The sequence below is a fragment of the Haplochromis burtoni genome, unplaced genomic scaffold (assembly GCF_018398535.1).
Source record: "Haplochromis burtoni strain Fernald_Lab_line unplaced genomic scaffold, NCSU_Asbu1 Contig_133, whole genome shotgun sequence".
In the NCBI taxonomy this organism is placed as follows: Eukaryota; Metazoa; Chordata; class Actinopteri; order Cichliformes; family Cichlidae; genus Haplochromis; species Haplochromis burtoni.
The window spans coordinates 1,299,081-1,323,901 of record NW_024582494.1 but is presented as its reverse complement, the minus strand read 5'-3'; the positions used below and the strand labels follow the sequence as shown (position 1 = coordinate 1,323,901).

The window sequence follows — 24,821 nt, the reverse complement described above, 5'->3', positions numbered from 1 at the left end:
CTGTATCAAATGTAACTGTAACAAATGTAACTGTAACAGATGTAACTGTAACAGATGTAACTGTATCAAATGTAACTGTAACAGATGTAACTGTAACAGATGTAACTGTATTCTGACTGCAGATATTTTTCAGGTTTCTCAGGCTGAGAGATGTGAGGGCTAGACCCCGATCTCAATGAGATTTCTTCTTCTCTGATTTAATAACGACAGTTCAAGACTTTAAAGAGCAGGAAAAGGTCATTTCAAATCTCGGGGTCATTTAAAAACGCCGTCATCGCACGACCAGCTCAGACCGTGTGGTTTACAATAGTCTCGGCTGTGTTAGCAGCAGAGAGTGCATCACAGGTGAGGCAGTCTTATCGGCTGCGTGTGTTTGTGAAGAATTGATTTATAGTCCCAATTTTTTTGACTTCCTAAAAGCTGATATTGGTACGAGTCCTCATCGCTCATCAGTGCAGCTCCAAACCAAAACAGTCATGTTTAAAGGCAGGAAGTGAAATAAGGGACTGAAGCTACAGGTCATAACATGTTCAGGAATACACTTTTATGTTGAATGACATTTCAGAGCTTCAGCAGACTGTGTACGAATCTGAATGCTAGCTTGTTTCTGTTAATGGGATGCGGTGATGGAGATGAAGGAGGGGGTCGACTGTGGTCTTTCTGCTGGAGAAACGGGAGCCGAGGCAAAAGCAAAGCAGGGTTTTGGGGTTCATTTATCCACCTCTCATTAAGCAGCTATGACAAAGACCAGGCTCCGACAAAGGCAGAGGTCAGGCCTGGTTCAGTGACCAGCTCTTGGCCTGTCAGCCCATCACAGCCACTGGTCTGAAGCCTCCCTACTGTTTATCAGCCAGCAGAACATCTCAGCACGGAGAGGAGAGGGGGGTGGCCCGACTGACACCGAACACAGAGAAGCTGCTCGGTCAGGAGGAACTGGGCTGACTTCACACAGGATGGAGTGATGTCATTGGTGTTGATGGATGTTAAAGCACTGAAACCAAACTGCATCTGAGTCACTTAAAAGCAGTGTTTCTGCTTCGTCTCCGGTTCACAGGAACAACTTTTTCTCTTGTTCCTGCCACAAAATCACCAACCACCTGCCTGATCCTGTGTGTGAAAATAGCTTCAGATTAAACATGATTCAATTTGATTCTAGGAGCGAACGATAACAATAAAGAGCGATTGGACTACGGCACAATCTAATCTGCACAGAAGAGAAGATTAGGGGAATTCCACAAGGGGATGGGATTGGTCTTGGGGACATAAACCCCCTACACCATCTTGTCCTGTGATTTATCTCTCAATCTCAGTCCACACGGTGGAGTTAATGCAGCTTTACATGCCAACGGTGTTTAATGCACTGATTTCGAATCGGTGCGTGAGAGGTTTTCATGCAAAGGTGGAATAACCTCATTTAAAGTGATCAGACTTTTGACGATAGGCTGTTGAAATAATACGAGCTGTAATTATAACTGAATGTCACAGATTTGAAGCTGCTTCTGTTACTCATTTTGTATATTTTGTGTGTGTGAGAGTTGAAAATCAGATTTTGGTTTATTAGATTCTTACACCAGATTCTAAATCTCAGGTCAAAATAAAGGCCTGGGTGTTTGTGTGATGTCCTTTAAGTGGCTGTTTTTATCTAATTGTGTTTTCAAATGTTTGCTTCACTTGTTATTTATGTCATTTGATCTGTTTCCTGTTTTTTACCACAACTGCCGACAAAACAGTCACGTCACGAAGCTTGCCTGGTTTATTCTGGTTCCTAAGCGAGGTTTGGACTATAAAAGGCTCGAACTGTGTTTGTGGTCAGATAATATCCTGTTCAGCTATCTGGTAGTATAAAAACATATTATGTTTGCCCAGCAGCATCAATAACTTCAGTCTACCTATGTTCTGCATTACATCATTCAAATCCTTAAAGTTAGAAAAAGCAAAGATCACTTCAGTCCAGCAGTGCTGCTGCTGTATAATCAATATCTCTGACCATCTCTATGCTTTGAGGCTTTGATGATTCACCCTCAGTAACAAACTCTGCAGCAGCTGATCCATACTGCTCAAAGAGCTCACAAAATTTAATGAAACAAAATCATCTTAAAAGGTGGTGCTACTCTTACAAAAATCAGCTTTGCCAGGATGGAGAGCAACAGCCGGACTCACCGTGGTACTGCTGCTGCTCTGTGCCGCTGCTGCTTCTCAGAGAGGAAAGGTGCCCGCTGTAGGACGGGTGCGACGAGGGCTCCAGCTGCTTCCCGGTCTCCGCCAGGCTGTCTATGTTCACTTTGTGGGGTCCGGGGGCCGTGGCGGGACTTAGCAAGGGGTCCTGCTCTTTGCTGAAACCCAGGATGACATCGATGCTGTGGACGCGGCCTCCCACTGCAACGCCCCCACCTTTACCCAGTTCGTGGAAATTGCTGGGCGAGAGGCAGCTGTCGTCCACCATGCTCATGGTATCCAGCGATAAATGCATTCGAGCGTCTGGGCAATCACCTGGGCCTGTGGTCGAGAGAAGATGTTTGGGTGAGGCTACGCAGACGCAGATCACTAGGTCACCTAGGATGACTGTTATCCACCTAAACCTGATTATCTTCTTCGGAGGCCCAGAGGGTCAGGACCCCGTAGACTCTGAGTGTTCCAACAAACCACTAATAAGATTGTGACTATGGGTCAACTTCACACACAAAGAGGCTTTCTTATAAAACGTTTTACTGCTGGACTTAATTTTATGGAAACTCAGGCTAACATTTTCAAACGTAGTCACATTTTGGGTGAATCTTTGGACTAACGTGCACTTTTCCTGACAAATAAGTCATGAAGTTGTTGGATTTCCAGCAAATGATTCTGTGTTTGTTACATAAGACGTAAATAATTCGAGCCGAATGAGACCGTGGCAGTGCTTACCTCTTGGAAGTAAATATGCTGAAGTACTGAAGTTACTGATGCCAGTGCTCCACCTGTTCCTCTCAGCAGCTCTCCCTCCAACTTCACTCTTCCCAGATCCGCTATGTGCACCGCCTGCAGTCGCTCAGCTGGCGTTGATTGCCTAGCATTTCTCTAAATATGTTCGCTTTGTGTGACAAACAGCCCCAAATAGATGCACTCCAATGGTAAAGAGCATTTAGTAGCTGAGTTCAGACGCTATCCACTCCAGCTCAGAGAGGAGAGTGGGAGAGGAGTGAGCCGGAGAGAGAGAGGTGGACAAAGCTGAGGCGGCGTAGGAGGTGAAACGAGGGGATTAGGAGAGGGCTGTTAATTGCAATCCTTCCCCTTTAAGAGTGATTGGCGGCTGTTTTCTGCTTAAGAAACTGTTTTAAATGTCATTTTCATTTACCCCCGACGGAGAAGGCCCGGCTAACGAAGCCCGGACGAGACTTTCTTTCATAAATTTATTGTTTTAAAGACAAAAGAATCGCTCAAAGTTTTCACTAATCACTGCCGGGACCCCTTTGTGTGAAAATACCGCAAGAAAGGAAAAGGTGAAATTGTAATGCACACAATAGAACAACAACAAAAAGAAAACAATTTACCGCGAGGTTTATTTTGTGTAATAAAAATGTAAAATACAACATGTGTTGGTTCTCTGTCTGATTTGCAGGGAAGTTGTGCTACTACTAGTTTTATTAACTACAAACTAAAAAGCAAAGTGCAGCAACGTAACCACTGATGTACTCAAAATATATCATTTGAAACAGATCAGGCTTGATGCATGTAATTATTTACCATCTTAATTTCTGATTTTTCTACTTTATATGCACTGTTTTTATTCCGTTATTAGACATAAACTTTTATTATCGGCAGCCTGCGATATTTAAACCTTTAATTCTCCTTTTCTTGTTCTGTCATTTCAGTTTTGTTTTATTTGCATATAAAGCAAGTTTGCATGAACCACCCACTGAAAGAGATTAATGGAAGCCAGTCAGTTGTTTAAATGGATTAAAAAGAGAGCTAATGTTTTACAGTGTGGTTTAAATTAATGGTAACATTTGTATATTTATTTATTTTTGTTTGTCTGATAACATTTATTTAAAAAATAAATCGGACATTTCAAACGGTTACTCGCTACTTGAGTAGTCTTTTCGCCAAGTACTTTTTTACTCTTACTTGAGTAACTTTTTTGACGACTACTTTTCACTTTTACTCGAGTAATAATATTTTAAAGTAATGCTACTCTTACTTGAGTACAATTTTTGGATACTCGACCCACCTCTGGGTTTAATGGCTCCACAGTTAATCAAATCAGTCAAAATAAGACATCATCCATCAGCTCAAAGATAACTGTAACAAAGACAAGAACTGCCTTGGCTTTGGAAAACCCACTAAATATATTTCAAATATGCTTAAACAGTGGAATAGGTGACAGAAAATACCTGTGGTGACACAGAACATCTACACAATCTCTGATTAAAAATGCCACGTCCATTTAAGACCATAGATTCAAACTATTTCATAGAAGCAGAAAAAAAACGTAAAGGGACATTATCACCTGAGGGTTATTTCATTTGACTGAGTGGTGTTTCTCAAGAGACCACAGCGCAAAAGGCTGGGAGGGAGGGCACAGAGTTTGAAGGCCACAGACCTCAAAGTTGACCCTGGCTTAGCGTCACAGAAATTAGCACCGACTCTAAAGACGCTAAAGAGATTTCCTCTGACCTCAGACATATCTCAAAATAAAGACAGATACAGATAAACGCACAATTGAATCTAAAACTCGGACCTTCCTCAGATTCGTGTAGACACAGCTCTGACGAGAGATATCAAAATGCAAATTTGTTTTTTGAGAAGAAACTGTCCCGTGATCATTTCAAATTCCTCGTCACAGTCTTTTTGTTTTTATGTTACACTTCTGTGCTACAAAGGACTGTATTTTTTCTGCACATGCCCCGCAGTAAAATGTCTATTTGCATGTCAGTGGAGACAGCAAACGCTTCACCTGCAGATCACCCTGCTAAATTTGGAGCTTTCTCATCCGCCAGCTACGGCGGCAACGAGCAAGTCCTGTCCATGTGATCTTGTGTCACTTGAGCAGAGTTGGCAACCTACGCGCATTCTTCACTTAAGTACAAGTACAGACACTTGTGTTGGAAAAAAGGCTCTGGGAGAAGATGAAGCACTGATACAAATTCTTTATTAAAAGTTCAAATGTGCTCAAAGCATCAAAGTCTAAAGCTAACCGAGTGACTTCACACCTAAACAGACTGTAAACGATGCTGCCTAACATCTCCAACTCTTCTCCATCTGTCATGCATGATAAGCACTGGTGTTGGATGCACTGTGTTTTTATGTGAACTGGTACTTTTATAGCATCTTTTCATTCACCCACTCATACAATCACATTCACACACTCACTCAAATGCATCAGGGGAAACGTAGCGTTCAGCATTTTGCCCGAGGATGCAGATTGGAGGAGCCGGGAATCAAACCTTCCAATTATAATTAGACGACCTACTCCACCTCCTGAGCTACAGCTCCTATTTAGGATGTTAAACACTCAATAACTCCCCCTCAAATGATTTAAAACTAAAGTAACCAGCGAAAGAAAACGTAAGGAGTACAAAGTAAAGATATATGCCTTAAAATGAAGGAGCTAAGAGTAAAAATAAACACTCAAGTAAATCATGGGTACTGGAAACTCTACCTAACAGTTACAGTGTATTTACACTTCATTATTTCGCACCTCTGGACATCAGGGAAGTTAACGTGGGGGTGAAGACAGCAAGAAGTAAGAGACAAGTGAACTGATCAACATTTTTTACTCCCCCACTAGCAGGATACCAAAGAGGTGTAGATGCATTGTGGGTAATCTAGTTTTTGTCAAGGAAGAATGAGTAGAATTAAAAAATCTGTAATTTTGAAGCTGATTTTGATTGACAGTACCAGCTGTAAGTTTTCAACACCACTGACAGGGTAACCTCACCACTGCAGTGCACAGTGTGAAGTACTGCAGTAGTACTGCAGTAGTACTGCAGTAGTACTGCTGTAGTACTGCTGTAGTACTGCTGTAGCCAATGCATTAACAAAATGAATAGGTATGTTTTCAGCCCATAATTCACTCATGTTATCTAAACAAGGCCAAAGAGTGTAGCGTCCATGGCAGAGATTCAGTTTCGGTGTAATAACAGAATATTAGAGCCGCCTTTAAACAACACAAATAATCATATAGATTTAAACCCATAAATTAAGTGCTGACGCACAAAAAGGAAATGTATTTTCTCTGAACTATTCCTCTTAGTTCAGAGTCAAGACTGAATCTTACTGCCTACAAGCTTATAAAGCAATGATAGACTAAATGCTAACTTATCCTGAGATGACGTTAATACATTTTTGACCTTACGTAGTTTCTCTGTTATCCCGACTGAGCATAAATTGGTTAAGAAGGGGCAGTGTAGTTATCAAGCTGCTTAGTTTTATCAGATGACAGTGTAAGTCCCCGTGATCCTATTAGAAGTAAAAACAGCGAACTTGTAAATGAACAGTGTCAGCTTGTTAGGGGGGGTGGGTGGGAGTGGGGGCAGAGAGAGGAGGGGGAGTACAGGAGGTAAAAAGAGGGAAGGGACCAGAAAGGGAGTGGAAGTGGGACAAATGTGGAAGTATCACAAGGAGGGCAAAGTCATGTGTCCGTGAAGATGTCTACCTCTGACAGTAAACTAGCACACACACACACACACACACACACACACACACACACACACACACACACACACACACACACACACACACACACACACACACAGCGTCCTTTTGTGATTGGCTCTCGTTGGTTACAATTCCACTATCTGCAAGACTACTGAGTGTTTCCATGGTTACGTCAGCTCCATTGCTATTTGCAGTCAGTGTTTACATGGATACGTTCATTCACACACACGCACACACACACACACACGCACGCACACACACACGTGTATAAATACTGCTCACAAAAACATTTAAAAACTTTTCCTGGATCTTGAATGAAAGAACTTGAAAATCTTTATTGACACATGTTGACACTCACACGATTCAGAATCACACCAAAAATAGAAGTAAAAAATTTAGTGTTGACTTAATTTGTATTATATTTATTTACTTTTTAAATGTTTTTTGAAGAGTGTCTGTGTATCTATCAGGCTAGCTATGTAGCCAACCTTGCTTCACACAATCATTTTAAGATGGCAGCTGTTCGCTGGAAGAAATAGTTACTGTAACTCCTGTACTCAGCAAATCGATTCAATTACGTTCAGTGAACTGCTGAAATCTCTGTCGGAGTCTCGGGTGTTTCCAGCTCATTTCTTTCCAAATTTTTTAAAAATAAAAACACTTTCAGAAGGAAGACGCGCTTTCAGAGCTCTGGAAGTCGATTGCAAACTAAATTAAATACAAAGCTTTAAGCTAATGTTACTCTAAATTCTGATTAAACAGTTAGTGATGAGCTCCTTTGCTATGCTCAGTTTCTACAGCTAGCTAGCTGGAAATGCTAACAATCGTAGCCCTAAACACATTGTTTAAGCTACTACTTACACTTTGGAGGAACAGGCAGGTAGGTAATGTTACAGAGGACACGGCCTCTGGCTTCTTCCAAAACACCCCCGAATGTACTAGCTTACACCATAAAAAATGCACCTTTTTTGGACCCTTCCTGCTTAATAAGCATCTGTTTTAAAAAGGGCCCAAGAGCCCGCTCCATGAAACCACACAATATCCACCATCATCCACCTTTAGCCAAATTTTAACCCCTACAAAAGACCTGTTTTAATCACTCACTCTGTCAACATCCTTGTCACGCAAGCAGCTCTACTGTGAGACTCTACCCAAGAGACAGACGCTGCTCTTAACCTTATTTTCATAATTGAATTACAGCTGCCCCCTGTCACAGGATAAGCGCGGGCTTATCCCGATTTCTCATGTTAAGTGATATAATGATTTACATCAGCAAACCATCAATGTGTTACAGCATGTTATAATGAAAGTATGTGTAGGAAAACCTAACAGAAAAAACTTTGCATCTGTTGGACTGAAGACAAAAGTTTACTGTCAAGCTGGAGAAGTGCTCCTCTGAGCATTCGTGATGCACAAACAGTGTCTATGAGGAAGGGAGAAGAAACAAATCTTGTCTGAAAAGTCAATGACGTTTGTGTGGATTTTAGAAAAGGAAGTGATGCGCTTTGCCATCTCTGAAGCATGAGGTGAGAATCGTCCTCATTGGAGATGTGCGCAGAGAAATAATTAAACGATGAGTAAGAACATCATGAAGACAAATATGACAAAAGCTCATCTACTTTTTCGAGAGCAATCAAGTGTTCAGAAGCAAACTTGACTTCATGATGCATAAAGACTGTGCTAAGCTTGAGCTTCTTAGATGCTGTACTTGACTGTTCGCCCTGACCTAAAGAAAACGTGGTGGGGACGACACACTCCCGTAGGGCTTAAATCTGGGACTCTCCATCAGTCGCTCTTAGAAGCAAAGAAGCTTCTCGGATGAAACGTCTTCAAGAAACTTTCCTTTCCAAGCTCCTTAGGATACGGCAGTGTTGCAATATTCTGTCTGGTGATATTGTATTGATTAAGAAGCTTTAAATATTGATATTAATTAAAATACTATGGAAATACTATGAACAAGAGGCCTCACATGCCATCATCCTGAGACAATTGTTAAGCTGAGCAAACTCAGTGAAAAACCAAAAACTGGACACACTCAGCTTGACAAAGCTACCTCTCAATTCAACGTGGGCTAATGGTTCAGTCACGCAAACAAACACAGGAGGGCAACTGGCTTGCATCTACAACCTTTCTGCAAACAATCACAGTTTGACCCTCCAAAAGTTGATTGTGTTCATCTGGACGTCGCGTTTCTCACACTGAAAACGCGACGTCCAGATGAACAGAATCAAGTTTGACAGTTTGACTCAGTCTGTCAACAATCACTCTCAGGGAGATTGAAATTATTGCTGAGGAGGAAAAGAATCCTCCTCAGTCCCCATGATCCCTTTTCACACTGCTGCACCTATACAGATTGTTGGGTGGGGCAGAAACCGGGGATTGTTCACTAACACATGCACAGCAAATTAAAGTCCACATGGAAAAGTACCAGTGGATCACCAAACGTCTAAAACACACCCAGACCTATGGATGTCTATCCCAAACATCACAGCTCTCAGAGTCTGGCACTCCTGATGGACAGAATAACACAGAAGCTCGTATCCATGCTGCGGTTGAATATTTCTGAAAATATGAAGCAAAACTCTACAGAGATGGTAAATGGCCTGTATTTGTATAGCTTTACTAGTCCCTAAGGACCCAAAGCGCTTTACACTACATTCAGTCACACACACATTCACACACTGGTGATGGCAGCTGCAGTGTAGCCACAGCCACCCTGGGGCGCACTGACAGAGGCGAGGCTGCCGGACACTGGCGCCACCGGGCCCTCTGACCACCACCAGTAGGCAACGGGTGAAGTGTCTCGCCCAAGGACACAACGACCGAGACTGAGCCTTATATAGAATATAGTTCTTATATAGTTATATACTGTGTATTGTGTATTTTGTTGTACAGTTATTTTATTTTCAACTTTAATTTATATATTTTATCTTATTCTTTCCCAGTTAAATTTACCCTTCATTCTAATTTGTGTTGTACAGTTATTTCATTTTTTAACCTTAATTTTTTATATTTTATTCCTTCCTAGTTAAATTTACCCTTTTTAATTTTTCATATTTATTTCCTATCTTATTCAGAGCCTTTTCCTTTAGGTCACGAGCAGTTGTCTAAGCATTTCACTGCATATCGTACTGTGTATGACTGTGTACGTGACAAATAAAATTTGAATTTGAATTTGAACCGGCAACCTTCCGATTACAAGACGAACTGCCAACTCTTGAGCCACGATCGCCCCCAGTTTAAATGTTAATGATCTAACACACAGAACCACAAACAAAATATTTTCACTTTATAAGCATATCAGTGAGCCCGATGGCACACGGTTGGATGGGGTTATAGTTAATTGCAGAGAAAAGTGGTTTTCCTGGAATTTGTAGCTGCGAGGATGATAGCGTTTTCTATGAAGAGCATCTTATGTCTAATACCTCAATTGGCTCAAGGAGCTTGGTTGGTGCTTCGATTCTGACCTTAGACCATCTGAACTGACCACAATCCACTTAAATCACTCCAAGATAAACCCTCTTAGGTCAGTCCCCATGATCCCTTTTCACACTGCTGAACCTATACAGATTGTTGGGTGGGGCAGAAACCGGGGATTGTTCACTAACACATGCACGGCGAATTAAAGTCCACATGGAAAAGTACCAGTGGATTCACCAAACGTCCATATAAGTTATTAGTGTATTAGGAGCCGCAGGGACACCGGCAACCAAAGCAGTGAATGTTGTCTCTGGTTGATGCAAAGTAATAATAACAATAATCATTATTAATATTATTCAATAAGACCACTGGACTAACGTTCACACAGTTTCCGGGACAACAGCAAGATATTAAACTATTACTAATAACAATGTAACTATTTGTGTTGTATGATTCATTCATTTATCATTTGCATGACTTTGAGCCAGCTCTACGTGTATGTTAGAAAGCAGATATGGCTTCAGCTCCCTTTGATGTTAACGCATCACACATGACAAAACATTATGTATACGCAACAAATCTGATGCCCCCAGAAATGTTTGTAGCGCGACTGTTAATACACGTGTCTCATTTTTGATGTGCATTCCAGCAAATTATATTCTGAAAGGAAGCAATGATGACACCGGAGCTTTAATCTTTATGTTGAGGGTTCAGGAAAAAGTTGATTCTGTTCATCTGGATGTAGCGTATTCAGTGGGAGAAACTTCATCATTTATCCAGCTTTTTTGTGATTTGGATGATTTGTCATGTGTCAAGACATTTAATTTGAGTTTTAGAAATTCTTAATGAAGCTGGAAAATTCAAATACAATACAAATACAAACAACATTTAGACTACAGACAAAAAGGCCCTGCAAACAGAAATATGAGGGCGTTACAGCTAATTTGCCCAATATGAGATGGTTACGTTTTAATTGGAGGACTGCAGCCTGTACATAAGTGTGCATACTGTGCAAAGCTGAAAGTCAATGCTTCAAGCTCTCATGTGAGGTCAGAGAGATAGGGACAAAAATGTGGGACTGCATGGTATTGTGCGCCTAACTTTCCCTATCCTGGAACAGCTGAAGCCAACAGCTGAGTCCCTATCAATTCTGCTTCAGCAGATTAGCTGTTGGCTAAGTGTTACTAGAACGTGCACCTTAGAAAGCTTTAGGTTCTCTGAGAAAAACGTATCAGCTCACCCAGCGACATATGGACACCTGGATGAAAGCTCAGTCACACCTAAACACACACGAGCAGAAAAACATGTGATGCTCGTGAAAAAACCTTTCAATTATGTTTAAATCATTCTCAGCAGAGGAAGCACATTTCAACATTTGCTTCTTTTATAAATCCTTTCGCAGAAAATTGCTGCTCATCCTGTTACACAGAGCAGATTGAACAAATCGCAGAGGATAACAAGGATAACAAGAGATGGAGGATCAAGCCTCAATTTGCGATTCGTCTCTTGGGACAGTACCAGGCTTACCAAGACTTAAATCAAATGACATCTTTAATTTGGTCGTGTGACACAACAACAATCCAAAAAGAGGCTGCATTTTGCTCCAAGATTTGCTTTTAGTAATACCAAGAAATCTCTAAACTAAAAAAAATCACAGCTGACAATCACGTGGTGAAAAACAGGTCATATGTGCACTTTAATAAATAGAACATGAAAGAAACACATGCAGTTGTTCCATACATTTAAAAATATGATTTTTCTGAATTTAGGGTCTAATTTCCATTTGCTGATTTAAATTCTTGAGTCCCTTTGAAAAGAAATGTAATGAGTTCCTCGTGTTGTGAAGGTTTCCTGTTGTTACTCTGTAATCACACGTTATTTTGGGGATTTCTCTTTAATATGCTTGAGTTGTGTTTACAGGTTTGGCATGCACTCCCAGTTAGAAGAGATGCTTCAGACCTGAAATGGCTGATGAGTAATGCACGAAGGCCTAAAAGACAAAAATCAACAAAAATGAAAGAAAAAAATTACTCTGACCAATTAAGTGGTGTTTCAGGAGTTATCTTAAAAGATAAGATAGATAAGATTATATTATAAGATTATAGGATTATAAATAAGAGAGCTGCTTTTGAAAGCTAGCTTAGCCCGTAACAATAATTGACTATAACAGCATTTGTCCAAGATATTATTTGGTCCCTAAGTAGAATTTCTTAAATATCTCTAAAAGGCACCCATTAAAAAAATCTTAAAGTTGTTATTTTCTTTTTCTACTGGAAGTAAATGCTCGTGTATTTCAAATACTAAAAATTTGACCCTAATTTCAGGAAAAAATGACAAATTTGGGGAAATTGCACCATAAATCAGTGCCTGTATAATGAAGAGCAACCAGATGAGCTCCTTACAGGTACATCAGAGTCACAGTCTCGTCCCTGCGCAGATATTTTGTTCTGTTTGTGTCCTCTTAGACATGTGACCTGAAAGCTCCTGTCCTCTTTCTGTGGACAGTGAAAGCTGCTTAATCTGGACTCGGAGTACACATATTCTTTCAAAACCCCTAAAACTGACAACCGGCTATAAAAGAAGCAGAAACTCAGACAGGCTGAATCCTGTAAACACCACTCTGTTGTTACTGCTCTGCAAAATGTACATAGTGTTGCTTTAAGGGTTTACCAAAATTATAACAATCCATCCTGAGAGGAACATAAATATCTGCACTAAATATTATTGCAATCCATCCAACAGCTGTCGTGACAAAAGTCAAGCGTTTCACGGTTTATTCCGTAGTTTATCAGGTTAGGTAGGCCATCGAGACCCAAAAGGTGAAGTTTGGTGTAGTCATGGCTCCAACCATTTTGCATCACATACATTCATGATCAGAGTTCATGGTCTTTTCTCTCAGGAAAACTCTTGTGGCTCTAAAACTCAACGGTCCAACAGCTTGTATTTGTATCCCAGACTGCAGGGCAATAATTCAGGATCAAGATCCGGTCTGATCTTGAGACTTTGACCCAGACCCCGGGCTGAGTTTTTCCATCTCTCGGTCCAGTTTCTCCCTCAGCTTGTGAAATCCGGGTCTTTTCCGAGGTTCCTGCTCCCAGCAAACCCTCATCAGGGAGTAAACACTTGGAGGACAGTCTTCTGGAGCTTCCATGCGATAGCCTTGTTCCACTTTGTCTTTCACCTCCTGCAGAGACTAAAGCAGAGGAGCAATGGGAAAATGTTTGACATAGGAAGTGATTACCTCAGAAGATTAATACATTAAATGTGTTAAACGGGTTTTCATGGTGACGAAAATCAATTGCAGAGTATTAAGAAACAATCCAAACTTAAACAATGATAGCTGCACTTTATGCAGAACTGCAATCATTGTCTGTTGTATTTAAAGCACTGAGGGACGGACACCTGCACTGTTGATGTGAAGCAACAACAAAACCACTGTGGGGGTGGAGTGCAGGTTTTGGCCAGGCTGTCAGGGAAGAGGTGAGGCAGAAGGATTTAGGGAGTAGGGTCGGCTGAGGTAAGTGACACACCTCAAGTGCATCAGCCAATTAACCACATCTTGATATAGTGCAGGTCAGAGAGGACAAACAACCACATGCTTGCCCTTCCTCCAAGGAGAAGCCAAAAGCTGAAAGAAGCTTGAGTTTCTATTTACGTTGCATGTCAGGAACCCGCAAAGGCGCCGTGGGATGTACAGTGTGCGTATGTCAACACTGTAAATCAGCGGTTCCCAAACTTTTTCGCTGGCCCCCCTTTGTTTTACAGAAAAATGTTCAGGAGTAGTTAGTCATTACAACAAGTGTTTGTGAACTAAAAATCAAGAATGTGGGATCCTGTTTGTCTGTGATTTGGAGAACCCAGGGAAAACCAACCCTGCAGGGAGACCTACCTCAGCACCTGTGCAGGTGAAGCCAAAGGGCAGATTTGCTTCACCATATTTTCTAGTCTTTGGCTCAGAATGAAGTTGGTTTGGAAACATATTCAGCGACGCTTCATCTCCTGCTTTGCGTTTCTGTGGGCGCCCGTGCTAGCAGTGTCCAAGCGTTGTTGTCCCCCCCCCCCTGCAATAGCTCTGCGCCCCCCCTAGGGGGCGGGCCCCACACTTTGGGAAGGTCTGCTGTTAAATGAAAGACCTGTTGTTGACCAAGTTTGAAGCCACGAGCGCTGTGGAGCAGGTTTTCGGGTTTTGACCACTCGGCTTTCCCCTTCAGATGTTCCTCAGCCCATGGGGCTTGTGCTCCTTCTACCTAATGTTTCTGTTCACTGGGATTCTCAACATCCACTACGTCTGCTTGGCTGACCAGCAGCTGCTTGTTTGTCTGGAACATTAGGTCCCAATACCTTAACCCTGTTGTTCTCAACCACCTCATCAGGACTTTGGGACTTCTAATCCGTATGTGACACAGACGTTCCTGTACACTGTCCCAGCTTGTATCTTAAATTCCACTATTATACGTTCAATATCTCCAAAGCACCTTTGCACAGCCTGTAACTTGGGTCCTGTCAGTTGTGGTAGACTCCTGCCTCCGTGGATCTGGTGTCTTGGGCCCGTCCTGGCACCGGCTGTGTTGTCCATTAGGCCAGCTTTTTCTAGCCACTGGTAGATTTCTTGAGCTACCTCTCTCTGTCGCTGCCTTTTTTTCAGCTGCCCGAGGTACTCTTGGAGCAGCCGATCTCTTGGGGACAGATTCCTGATGTACTCATGGATGTTTCCTCCTGCATTGTGGTTCTGATTTCTGTGGCAGTGGTAAATATTAGTTTGACTGAATCTGGTGTTGATGATAGTGAGTTGAGCTGTGCTCATGTCTGCAAGCATCTGTGAGTTCATCTGTAAGCTGGGGCAGTGGTGCCCTTGGTTGTGTGGATGCTTTGAGTCTGGCCACAATCTCCATCCTGTAGTTCAGCTGCATCTTCTACCAGAGGCGACTCATTACTCATTATTATTATTCCCATTGTGGCGTAGCCTCTGGATCTCCAGATGTTACTGCGCGAGGCAACCAAGTACTTCATGGTCAGTGTAAATGTGGGTCTTCTGCTTATCCATAGTTCCCATATGCACTGGCTTTAACAGCTCTTACTGGGTCAGCTGCTATTACATCAATTCCCTGTCTTGTTACAGACACATACATGGAAAATGAGATGTTCTCGGTTGGGGAACAATGACGTACTTCTCATCAGTATGTCCTGACATCGAGCTTGTTAAGCCAGAAGATGTCCGAGCCAGTATGGCAATAGTTAACAACTTCAACAACTACTGGACTAAAAAGAGGGAATATATGTAGGGCTGTGGATATGACCAAAACCTCATCTCCCGATATCAGACATCTATCGTCCGATAACGATATAAATCACAAACATGTAACATTTTCTGTAAATTCTGTGAATCTCGGGCAGCTCGCTTGCGTGAAGTGTTTCCAGCTGCGCGTCGTGTAGCTGGAGTTTTAACCGATGCTGAAACGATACATTTTTAGACATAAGTTGTAACGGCGCCGTTTTCTTTGTGAGTATTTATTACACGGCGTGCTGCGGGGAAAAGCCTGTTCTAACGTTTGAGTCTAAGGTTTATTTTTTAGCACCTGGCGGCTCTTTTTTACTTCTCATCCGTAAATAATCTGCATCTTTCACGTGATTCAGTTTATTTTGAAAAGTCTCAACAGGATCTTGAGCTTTATTGTGAAAGGTTTATGTGGAACATAAACAAGCGGACACGCGATGGTTGTTACCGTCGTTGTTGCTAACGACAACGCATAAAAACAGGCGCTTGTCCGTCTGTAGTGTGGTTATATTACATATAAGAGAAAGAGAGAACTTGAAGAAATGAATATAAACACTACAGTGACATCAGAACCATGAACAAATATTGCCGTAAACAGTTTATTTTGTGACACCACGAAACAAACGATAGCATAAAATGAAACGACAGACGTTTTTATATCGTCATCCGATATATATCGTTATATCGAACAGCCCTAAATATATGAACAATCTTCAGCTTTCTTCTTTGCTTTTATCCTCGAATTCAACTGAAGGAGCTAGAAAAGAGCCGCTCAGATAACACAGCATAGCCAAAACACCAAACCTGTAACCTCAATAGTCATATTTAAGTCAGACACATGCTCCTCCCAGCAGTGCCAATGTGCTGCACATCAACTGTGAAGGAAGCTGCTCACCCTGCATGCTAAATGGTATTTACTAATTTAGCAAAGACTGAAGTCTTCAACCATTTAATGCACGTAGGTAAACGTAGCCTTTGTGTCAGAGCTCATGTATTTCTACTCTATAAATACAGATACAGTTATCGCAACAAACAAAGTTCTGGTTCCTTCAGTGTCAGACACATTATAGTGAGGTTCACCATGAACATGACCACTGCTGATATCAATCTGACCCTAACCCACCCGTGGGTAAACCAGCCTTAAATATAACAATTTACAACCTGCAATGAAGACTTGTCATTCTCTCCGTGGAGGCTGTCTTCAAGATAACGTGAGCAGAGTTTTGTCTGTACTGCATAGTGGATTTCACACAGACACAATTACACTCTCGTTGTTAGTTTGTGCTCTTTGCCAAGTGTTAACTAATTAGATGTAGTGTTTAATTGAAGCTAAAACAAACTTACTTAAATAATCAACCCGTGTATTTGTTAAACAAGCTGTAATTGGTAGGTAATCATGTTCGTTTAAAAAGACACCACCTGAAGTACGATGGAAAAGAGATGGAGGACTCGGTGTTTAATTCTGCCTGATCCTACTGATCCCGTCTTCCTCACTAAACTGCTAAGATGCAAATCACCTTGGAGGTCGGGGATCAAATATTACCTGACGGGGATTAGAGTGATAAACAAGGCTGTGTTTAAGCAGCGTGGTTCCTCCCTTTCACAATCTGTCTGTTTGCTCTTTGCAGCTTCCTGTACTGCACAAGTTCAGAGAGCCGGTTTTTCTCTACATGCTGTAAAGTTAGAGCAATCAAATTCAATTTTTTTGTAACACAGTAACACAACGATCAGCTGATTTGAAATTGTGCGCTCAGAGGAGGAACTGGTGGACTGATCTACACAGCAACATAGACATTACACTTTTACTGCACAAAAAGACAAGAGCACGAAATACAAACTGTCCGTAACCAAACCAGTCCCATTATGCTGCTAACACAGCTTTGACTATTTGCTAGCATCTGCACAGACAGCATGCTAACGCTAAGGCAAGCTGTTTCTACATATTCACGTTTCTAAAGTAGAATCACCTTTAAAGTGTCTTTGTGGGCTGGATTTCATCTTTGCTTTGTGTTTACATGTAAAACTGGTGCATCCTGATTCTGACAGGGGTTTGTGTTGGTGTGTAAAACTGTAGTCTCAGGTTTATCGTGTTCATTGGTGAGTACGGTGAAAGTAAAGTAGTGCTTTTAAGAAAATTAACAAGTAATGTGTAACACTTTTGTTTTTTGAGTAATGACCACAACTAACATGCGTGTAAAGCACCACTGTAAACACACACATATACACTGATAGCAGACTGCACTGGTGCTACTTACCATCTTGGGGTAAGGCTGACGACCGTATGAGAAGATCTCCCACAGAAGAATGCCGTAACTCCAAACATCTGACTTTGTGCTGAATTTCTGCCGGATGAGGACAAAAATGTGCAAAATGTAAAGCAGCTTTCTATTAGGACATACTTTTTAAATCAGTTTAGTCCTTCCTGTCTTTAATTTGATTGATTCTTTAATTTGATAAGCAATATTTTGGAATTTATCCAAAAAACATGTAAAAGACGAGCATAGTGCATTCCTTCTTAAACTGACCTCTTTCTTTAGCGCTTCAGGTGCCGTCCATTTCACCGGCAGTTTGGCTTTATCTGACACCTTGGAATCCACTTTGGTTAGGCCGAAGTCGCTCACCTTGGCTACATTGTCATCAGAAATTAGGACATTACGAGCTGCCAGATCTCTGTGAACCAGCTTCTTTGACTCCAGGTAATCCATCCCTTCACACACATCACTAACAACAGACACACACATATAAAAAAATATTAAAAATACACTATTAAACACACACGCTGTACAGCAGACTGATTAACAATCTGTGCACTGATGCACACACTATAGATTTTGCTAATGAAAGGCCATTTTTGATGTTCACACTCACAGAGAAAAGCGAAGCAGCTGAACAGAGTTTACAACCGAACGCCCCCGTGTCCTGAGAAAGTTAACGAGGTTTCCCTGCAACAGACAAACACGCAGCGCTCAAAAAAGTCAAATCAAACAAAGTGTGTAATGTTCAAACATACATATTAAATATGGGAGAAAGGCTGAGGCTGTCAAAGTAGACCCAACGTTGCAAACGATGACGTTTTCATGTTTCCTCACCACCTGCTGCACAAAAGCTTTTTGCACCACAGTTATCTTTAGTTGCTTAGCCCAGCTGTTTATTTACACCAGCACAGCCTGAAAATGAACTTTCAGCGTAACAATCAATGAAACGATCTGTGAGAAAACAACCTGAAGCTCCCCACCGGTGACTCACATACTAGTTTTACTTCCTCTATGTTTCACAGTTATGCTGACTGTAGCTTTATCGTTGCCTAATATTTATTTACACGTTATTCATGCCTTTGGTTCATCTACACTTGACTTTTGTAATTCACTGTTTTTCACTCTCTAGTTCAAAATGCTGGAGCTAGACTTTTAACTGGTGCTAGAACCAAGATTGTATCACTGATACTGGTTTCCTGTTCATGTTAGAATTCAGTTTAAGATTTTCTATCATTGGTTTTTAAAGCTCTCAGTGGTCGGACCCCACCAATACCATCTCTCTTATTCACTTTCTCAAACGCAGCTGCAAAACGGTGGAACCAGCTCTACGTGTCAAATATCGCTGTTTATAAATCTTGCTTGGTAATCTATTGACTAAAACTGCGACCGGTGGTTGTTGTCTTCCTTCATATATGGGGCCAATGATAAACTGCTAATTGTAAACATGTTGGCTGTACCTTAGTCATGAGCTCTGTGACAATGTGAAGCCCTTTGTGAAGGATGACTCCCAACAGCCGCACCAGATTTTTATGCTGCAGCTTCCTGGAAGAAGTGAGTCCACGTTAAAAATAAGAATTTAGCAGCATAACGGGAAATGCAGGCTTACAGATGCATTACATTTAAAACAAGATCACAATGCATTCATTCTTTTTCACTCGTGTTCTTTTCAGTATTGTCAGAATTTGCAGAAATCTTGGGACTCACGTCATAACTGTGGTCTCCTGCAGGAACGCCTGAGCTGTGACATCACATTTAATGGTCTTCACTGCCACCCTCTGGCCCATGTACACCCCTTCATAAACAGCTGGAGGTTGAATCACACACACGCCGTTTAATCAACCTATTGCATCTTTAACTATCTGCCGTTCCTGATGCTTTTTAAAGGGAAATTAAAACCGAAAACTCACCACCAAACTCCCCTTCGCCGATATTCTCTCCCAGAGTGAGCTTCTCAATGTCCAACAGCCATCCATCTAAAATGAGCACATACGTAAAGAAGATAACCTCTCACGCATGTTTCCATTATCATTGCTATAAATACTTCACGTACATGACTCATCCCCACACAGCAGCTCACCTCTTTTCTTAGGAAGCACATACTGATGTTAAACTTACTTTTAGACAGCTCCAACTCAGCTGACTTGGTTCCCTGTTTCTGTTTGGGTTTCAGAAGAGTCGTAGCGATCGAGCCTTTGTTCTTTGAATAGAACTGCAAAGATGGAAGAGTCAGTCAACACAATTTCAGCTTTTTATCTTTTTTTCCACCCCATGTGATCATGCTTGGTTTACCTGTGAATTACTGACTCATTAAGATCAAGTACATTTTTTGGGGGGGGGGTTAAGATGGAAAAATCTCACTTAAACTTGAACAGAGAGCTGTGAAAAAATAACTCATCTTAGTAATTCAGGAAACCTAAATGTGGCCACAGCTGTAGGTTTAAGTGCAAACACATAAAGGGTAGTCCTATGAATAGACTGCACTCCACAAAGAGCAATACTGAATTAAATCCAGCACTGAACTCGACCTATTATACAAATATAATAGATTATGTGACATACTGCTCTATGAGCACCGGACAAACAATCCAGCTCAAATATTTGGCCGTCCTTCCTTTTCCTGCAGGAGTAAGTCAGCTGGTCTGACTCAGGCCTGGAGCCATCTGTAGCTCTCTGATAAGCTGCTGAACGAGCGCTGCCATCTCTGTGGAGTCTCCAAACTCTGACTGCACCCTCACACAAAGACCGGCTCAATGCTGATAAACCATAAAAGGGCTGAATTTGATTATCTCATCCTCATTTTGACACGAGAACTAAATATATTTTTCCTCTGCTGTCACTGATGATACACTGATGAGGCTTCAGGCTGACAAACAGCTTGAATACAGCAGGCCTGCAGTGTCTATTAAACGGAGACTGAGACAATAATACTGCAATGAATTTTGGTGCACACGTTCTTCTCATCTTAGGGGATTTTGATAGCACTCCTCTTTCTCTTCCTTTCTTGCCAGCATTCCCATCGCCCTTATTTTATGGTCAAAGCTAATTAGCTGGTGCTAACTAGGAACACTGGCAGTGCCACATTACTGTTTCCCTCAAGTGCAGGCTCTTTATTTTGGAAAGTAAAGGCTGGAGTGAGGAAATCATCCAATTTTTTATTTTTAAAAAAAGCTGAACAGAAAGCCAGTCAGGTGACTTTCCCCTGGGGAGAAGGAGGATACGCATGAATTGAATTATGACTGGACGGTTAAGCTTGTGTCCTCCTTCCAGATAATTTCATAAGCATTACTAGCTGAACCCCCAAGGCAATTTTAATTCTGCATGCACTTTAGGGCGGCTGGATCTGCACCTCCAGCTGTGCAACCTTGCATTGCATAATGATAATTAAATGATCTTGAATGTTGTAAATCAATAAACGGTGCAGAGAGTGCAGGCGGATCTGTCAGAAGGTGGACTTAAAAAACTACATGTAGCTCTTTCACATATAGAGTCGTATCCACGTTAAACAGAATCTGTAACAGAAACGGGTCCAGTGAGCTCATTTCCTCCTACCTCTATCATATCGATGAGGTTGTAGAAATACTGGGTTTTATCGATGGTCAGCTTGTTGTCCTGATAAATGACCCTGTAGTGAATGACCTCTCCGGAGACGCTCACGCACAGGACGTAGTCGCCAGGATGACGGATGCTCTCTCGCACCAGGAACAGGCCATCCTCGGCTGGCTGTAGCTTAGACACAGCTTCTGGACCGGAGATCTTTCCGTGAAACCAGCTGAGGAAAGACAACGCACGCTGAGTCGCATAAACTAATCGTTCCTCGTGAACGTAATGCCAAATATGACATTTTTTAAATCACTCAACAGGCAGGAAATAGTTGCATACATTTATCAAGCATTCAGGTATTAACATCTCTGAAAAAGGAACTTGGGGTGAATACTCCAGAGACCGTGTTTGTTTGCATGTCTAAGATGTGTGATCACGAGATAAGGGCTGACCACAATGGAAACTAAATAAAGAGACGAGCATCACACTGCATGTGATCGCTGAAAACAAGAGGGAAACACACCCACGTGAGCCCTCAGTACCTTCATGTGAGAGAAAAACAAGGTGACTTACGGCATGAGGCTGAGGCTGGGGTCGACTCGCAGAGCCTCTCTTTCACGCACATTGGTGGCGTTGATGATTCCTTCTTCTCCTGTGGTGTTGTGTCTGGCTCTGTAGCATCCCTTCTTCTAGAAAAGAGCAAAGTTCGCTTTATCAGTTTCAGTTTCTTCCAAATAAAAATCCTCTAAAGCTCTGCAGCATCTGTAAAACATGACGGTGAGTGACAGTACCGTGGTTGTGTCAACAATAGTGAGGATGTCTCCTTTGCGGTACAGCAGTTCTCCAGGTTTGGGTTTTTTGTGATCCCCCTTGGCTACACACTGAGTACCGGCAGCCCAACTCATCTAAGGAGGCAAAGGAAAATTATGAGAAGGGCACTGACCCATGACTGTGAGTCACACTTTGAGTTTGCTTTGCTAAACTTGCTGTTTTAGGACTCACACGTGTTATTTTACGTTTTTACTTGTCGTGTATTGTAGTGATGATTTGTGAGACCACTGAACAACCAGCATAAAACCAAAGCATTTGAACACATCTCTTTTGGACACCCACAGCCCGTCTTGGTTTGGTGGTTGGTTGTCGACTTTATTCTGGTCGACGTAAAAAATACACCAACAAAATGAGAATTTCCTTTTTTTGTTTTTTGGAGGTCGGATCTTTTGGCCAAGAATTTTAGTAAATATATCTACCGGCGACAAATATTGGACCTCCATGAAATGATCAACTGATTTCCTTTTACTGACCAATGACCTTTGCCTGATTTCCATCAGAATTAAATGTTATTATCTGCTAGTGGTATCTGCAAAATCTGAGAACGATATCTTGAAAACTGTGGACAGACTGCGAACAAACAGACAGAGAAACAAATGGAAACGATGACAGACTCCCTCCGTTTGGGGGAGAATGATAGCCTACGCATCAAGTTCTCAAAGAGTTTGTGACATATGAGCATCGTTTTTGAAACACTGCATGGTAAGGTAGAGAAAACACGAGTTAAGAAATTTAAGTTTTCTCGGTTGACGTCATCTCAGGATGAGATGAGAAGTCTTGTCCGTAGCATTCCCAGAATATTTAATTTTGTCTAATAAAATTTTAACATTTAGTGACCCTGTATTGATACAATATTGCCACATTATGATGTATCATTTCTGTCCCCACCCTGAATAAATATGAACTCTGACATTTTGCACTGCCAGTATTTCCATCTTGCCTTTGTTCATTTGTTCAAATAAGGTAAAAATCATGACTATTGAAGTGTTTTAATGGCAGTATTGTTAATGTAAAAGGGCACATGTGATTCTCTGTTCCTTCATGCAAGTTCCTGATATTTCCAAAGGTTTTACATCGATTAATGCTGTTTAATACATTAAAGCCAAAAGATTCCTGGACACATTTGGCTTGACAAAGCCAACGTCCTAATTCAAAGCAAACTAATGGCTCAGTCATACAAGCAAAAACAGGACAACACCTTGCATAAACAATTAAACAGATTCATTAATTTAAAAAAAATAGATATCTGTGGCTGTGTGCTGATTGTACTTAAATTTGTCACATTCATCCAGTTGATCGCAAGATCACTGCACAGGTCGCCTGACAGGAGGAAACCTTTCTGCAAACAGTCGCAGTCTGACTTGGACTCATTCTCTGGGAGACTGTTGAATAACTGCTGTTTAAATTATAAATGCAGACAGATTTTCAACATGTTGCGGTCAGTTTGAATGAGTCAGTGACTGAGTGCCAGCTGGTTGCATTCAGGTTATATTCCTACAGAACAGGAAGGATGCTGAGAAACAAGTGTAGAAGTTAAATGTGGTTTTCTGTGTACGTAGACAGTAACAGATATGTGATTTCTGACAGTTTGTCACAGTTTACGGCTGTATTACCAGGAACGCATTGCGTGTGATTGCCAACTTGACCTCATTCAAACGGAGATTGATATCAGACTGACTCGATGTTATGGCAGATTTAGTGACAGAGTCGGCGGTGAGCTGGTGCCAGCTCTGATATTTATCATCTATTTCTGTGAAACACAATAAAGTCCATAACATTATTTGTAACGGAACTGCATGTTACATTTTTAAAAATATATATCAAAAATTAGAAAAATCTCATATGAAACTCACTGAGAAAATTGCCCGTGGAGCAATACCGCAGAACTCTGTATCTGCAGCAGTATCAGAATCATCAGGACTACTTCAGCTCGTCCTGAATCCTTACACGCACATATAGAATTCAAAATAGTGCTGAAGTCACTTTATTGGGGGAAAAAAACCCTTTTATTAGTTCATAACGCACTCAAAGGGTTTGGCCACCAGTGCATCTCTGAGTTGCGCAGTCAGACCTGAGCAGGTTGAGATCTTTTAACTGTCCCGAGAATCAGATCTCAGCTGAGGGCGCTTTCGGTAATTTGGCGCAAGCTGCCTGCTGATCTGAGGTCAGTTACATCTGTGTTTACGGTTCAAAAGATTTAAATTCTGACAGGCTTACAGTTCATAACCGTGTGTTTGTGTTGACTTGTATCCTACTTGTTTGGTTTTCTTGCCCGACTACACGGTTTGTGGTTTTATGGTTTACGTGTAATTAAATGTGCTGTATAAATAAAGCCGACACTCGGGTGTAAATTTGGATTAAGACATGAGTACTTTGAAGTATGTACTTAGTACATACTTTATCAATCACATTAGCGTTAGCCTATAATCTGAAATACAGCTGCACACATCTGCAGTACGTACCTTTGCCATCAGCAGGGCTGGCTGGATAATTCTTTGAACACCTGGCCGAGCAAACAAGAGGGCAGCCAGGAAAGATAAAAAGCGCCGTCTGTCCTGTAATAAAACGCAAACAGATGCAGTACAATTCAAAGCTGCTGTTCGATAAATCCGCCTCTGTCGAAGTCAAAGCCAGAAGATGAACGCCCAGACAGCGCCGTCCGTCCGAGTCCTCGTCGGCATAAATGTTTCAGTACCTGCGGCTCTTTGGGGAGAGCCTGTCAGCAGGAGAAACCACCAGGCTCCAGGCGTCCTCAGCGGGCACTCTCCGTCAAACTTATTTTCGGCCGAATTCCTTCATCGTCTCCAGCCCGTCCGCAGCCGCTCCTCGTCTTTATTCACATCTCAGAGCCGTGTGAGCGCTCGCGG

At 41.7% G+C, this 24,821-nt stretch overlaps 2 protein-coding genes across 5 annotated transcripts in view; both read right to left on the bottom strand.

Moving 5' to 3' along the window:
• rx1 (retinal homeobox gene 1) overlaps positions 1-9,282 on the bottom strand; it is a 13,729-nt gene extending 4,447 nt beyond the window's left edge. Inside the window, exons 1-2 of one of the 4 annotated variants that reach the window (XM_005930921.3) lie at positions 7,738-9,282; positions 2,161-2,496 (exon numbers count right to left, since the gene is read on the bottom strand). In XM_005930921.3, the coding sequence (XP_005930983.1) occupies positions 2,161-2,470 (310 nt within the window). In that variant the 5' untranslated portion in view covers positions 2,471-2,496; positions 7,738-9,282. The other 3 variants (XM_005930922.3, XM_005930920.3, XM_014336382.2) reach the window with 3 other exon arrangements.
• A 1,600-nt stretch (positions 9,283-10,882) lies between these two features.
• Positions 10,883-24,807, bottom strand: matk (megakaryocyte-associated tyrosine kinase). The gene is made up of 13 exons (XM_014336380.2): positions 24,650-24,807; positions 24,417-24,509; positions 21,915-22,028; positions 21,697-21,812; positions 21,133-21,352; positions 19,699-19,792; positions 19,491-19,556; positions 19,288-19,387; positions 19,041-19,125; positions 18,197-18,270; positions 17,854-18,049; positions 17,584-17,670; positions 10,883-13,246 (listed from the first exon to the last, which is right to left on the bottom strand). The coding sequence occupies exons 2-13, from the start codon at positions 24,423-24,425 to the stop codon at positions 13,031-13,033; spliced, it is 1,377 nt and encodes a 458-aa protein (XP_014191866.1). The 5' UTR covers positions 24,426-24,509; positions 24,650-24,807; the 3' UTR covers positions 10,883-13,030.
• Between the last annotated feature and the right edge of the window lie 14 nt (positions 24,808-24,821).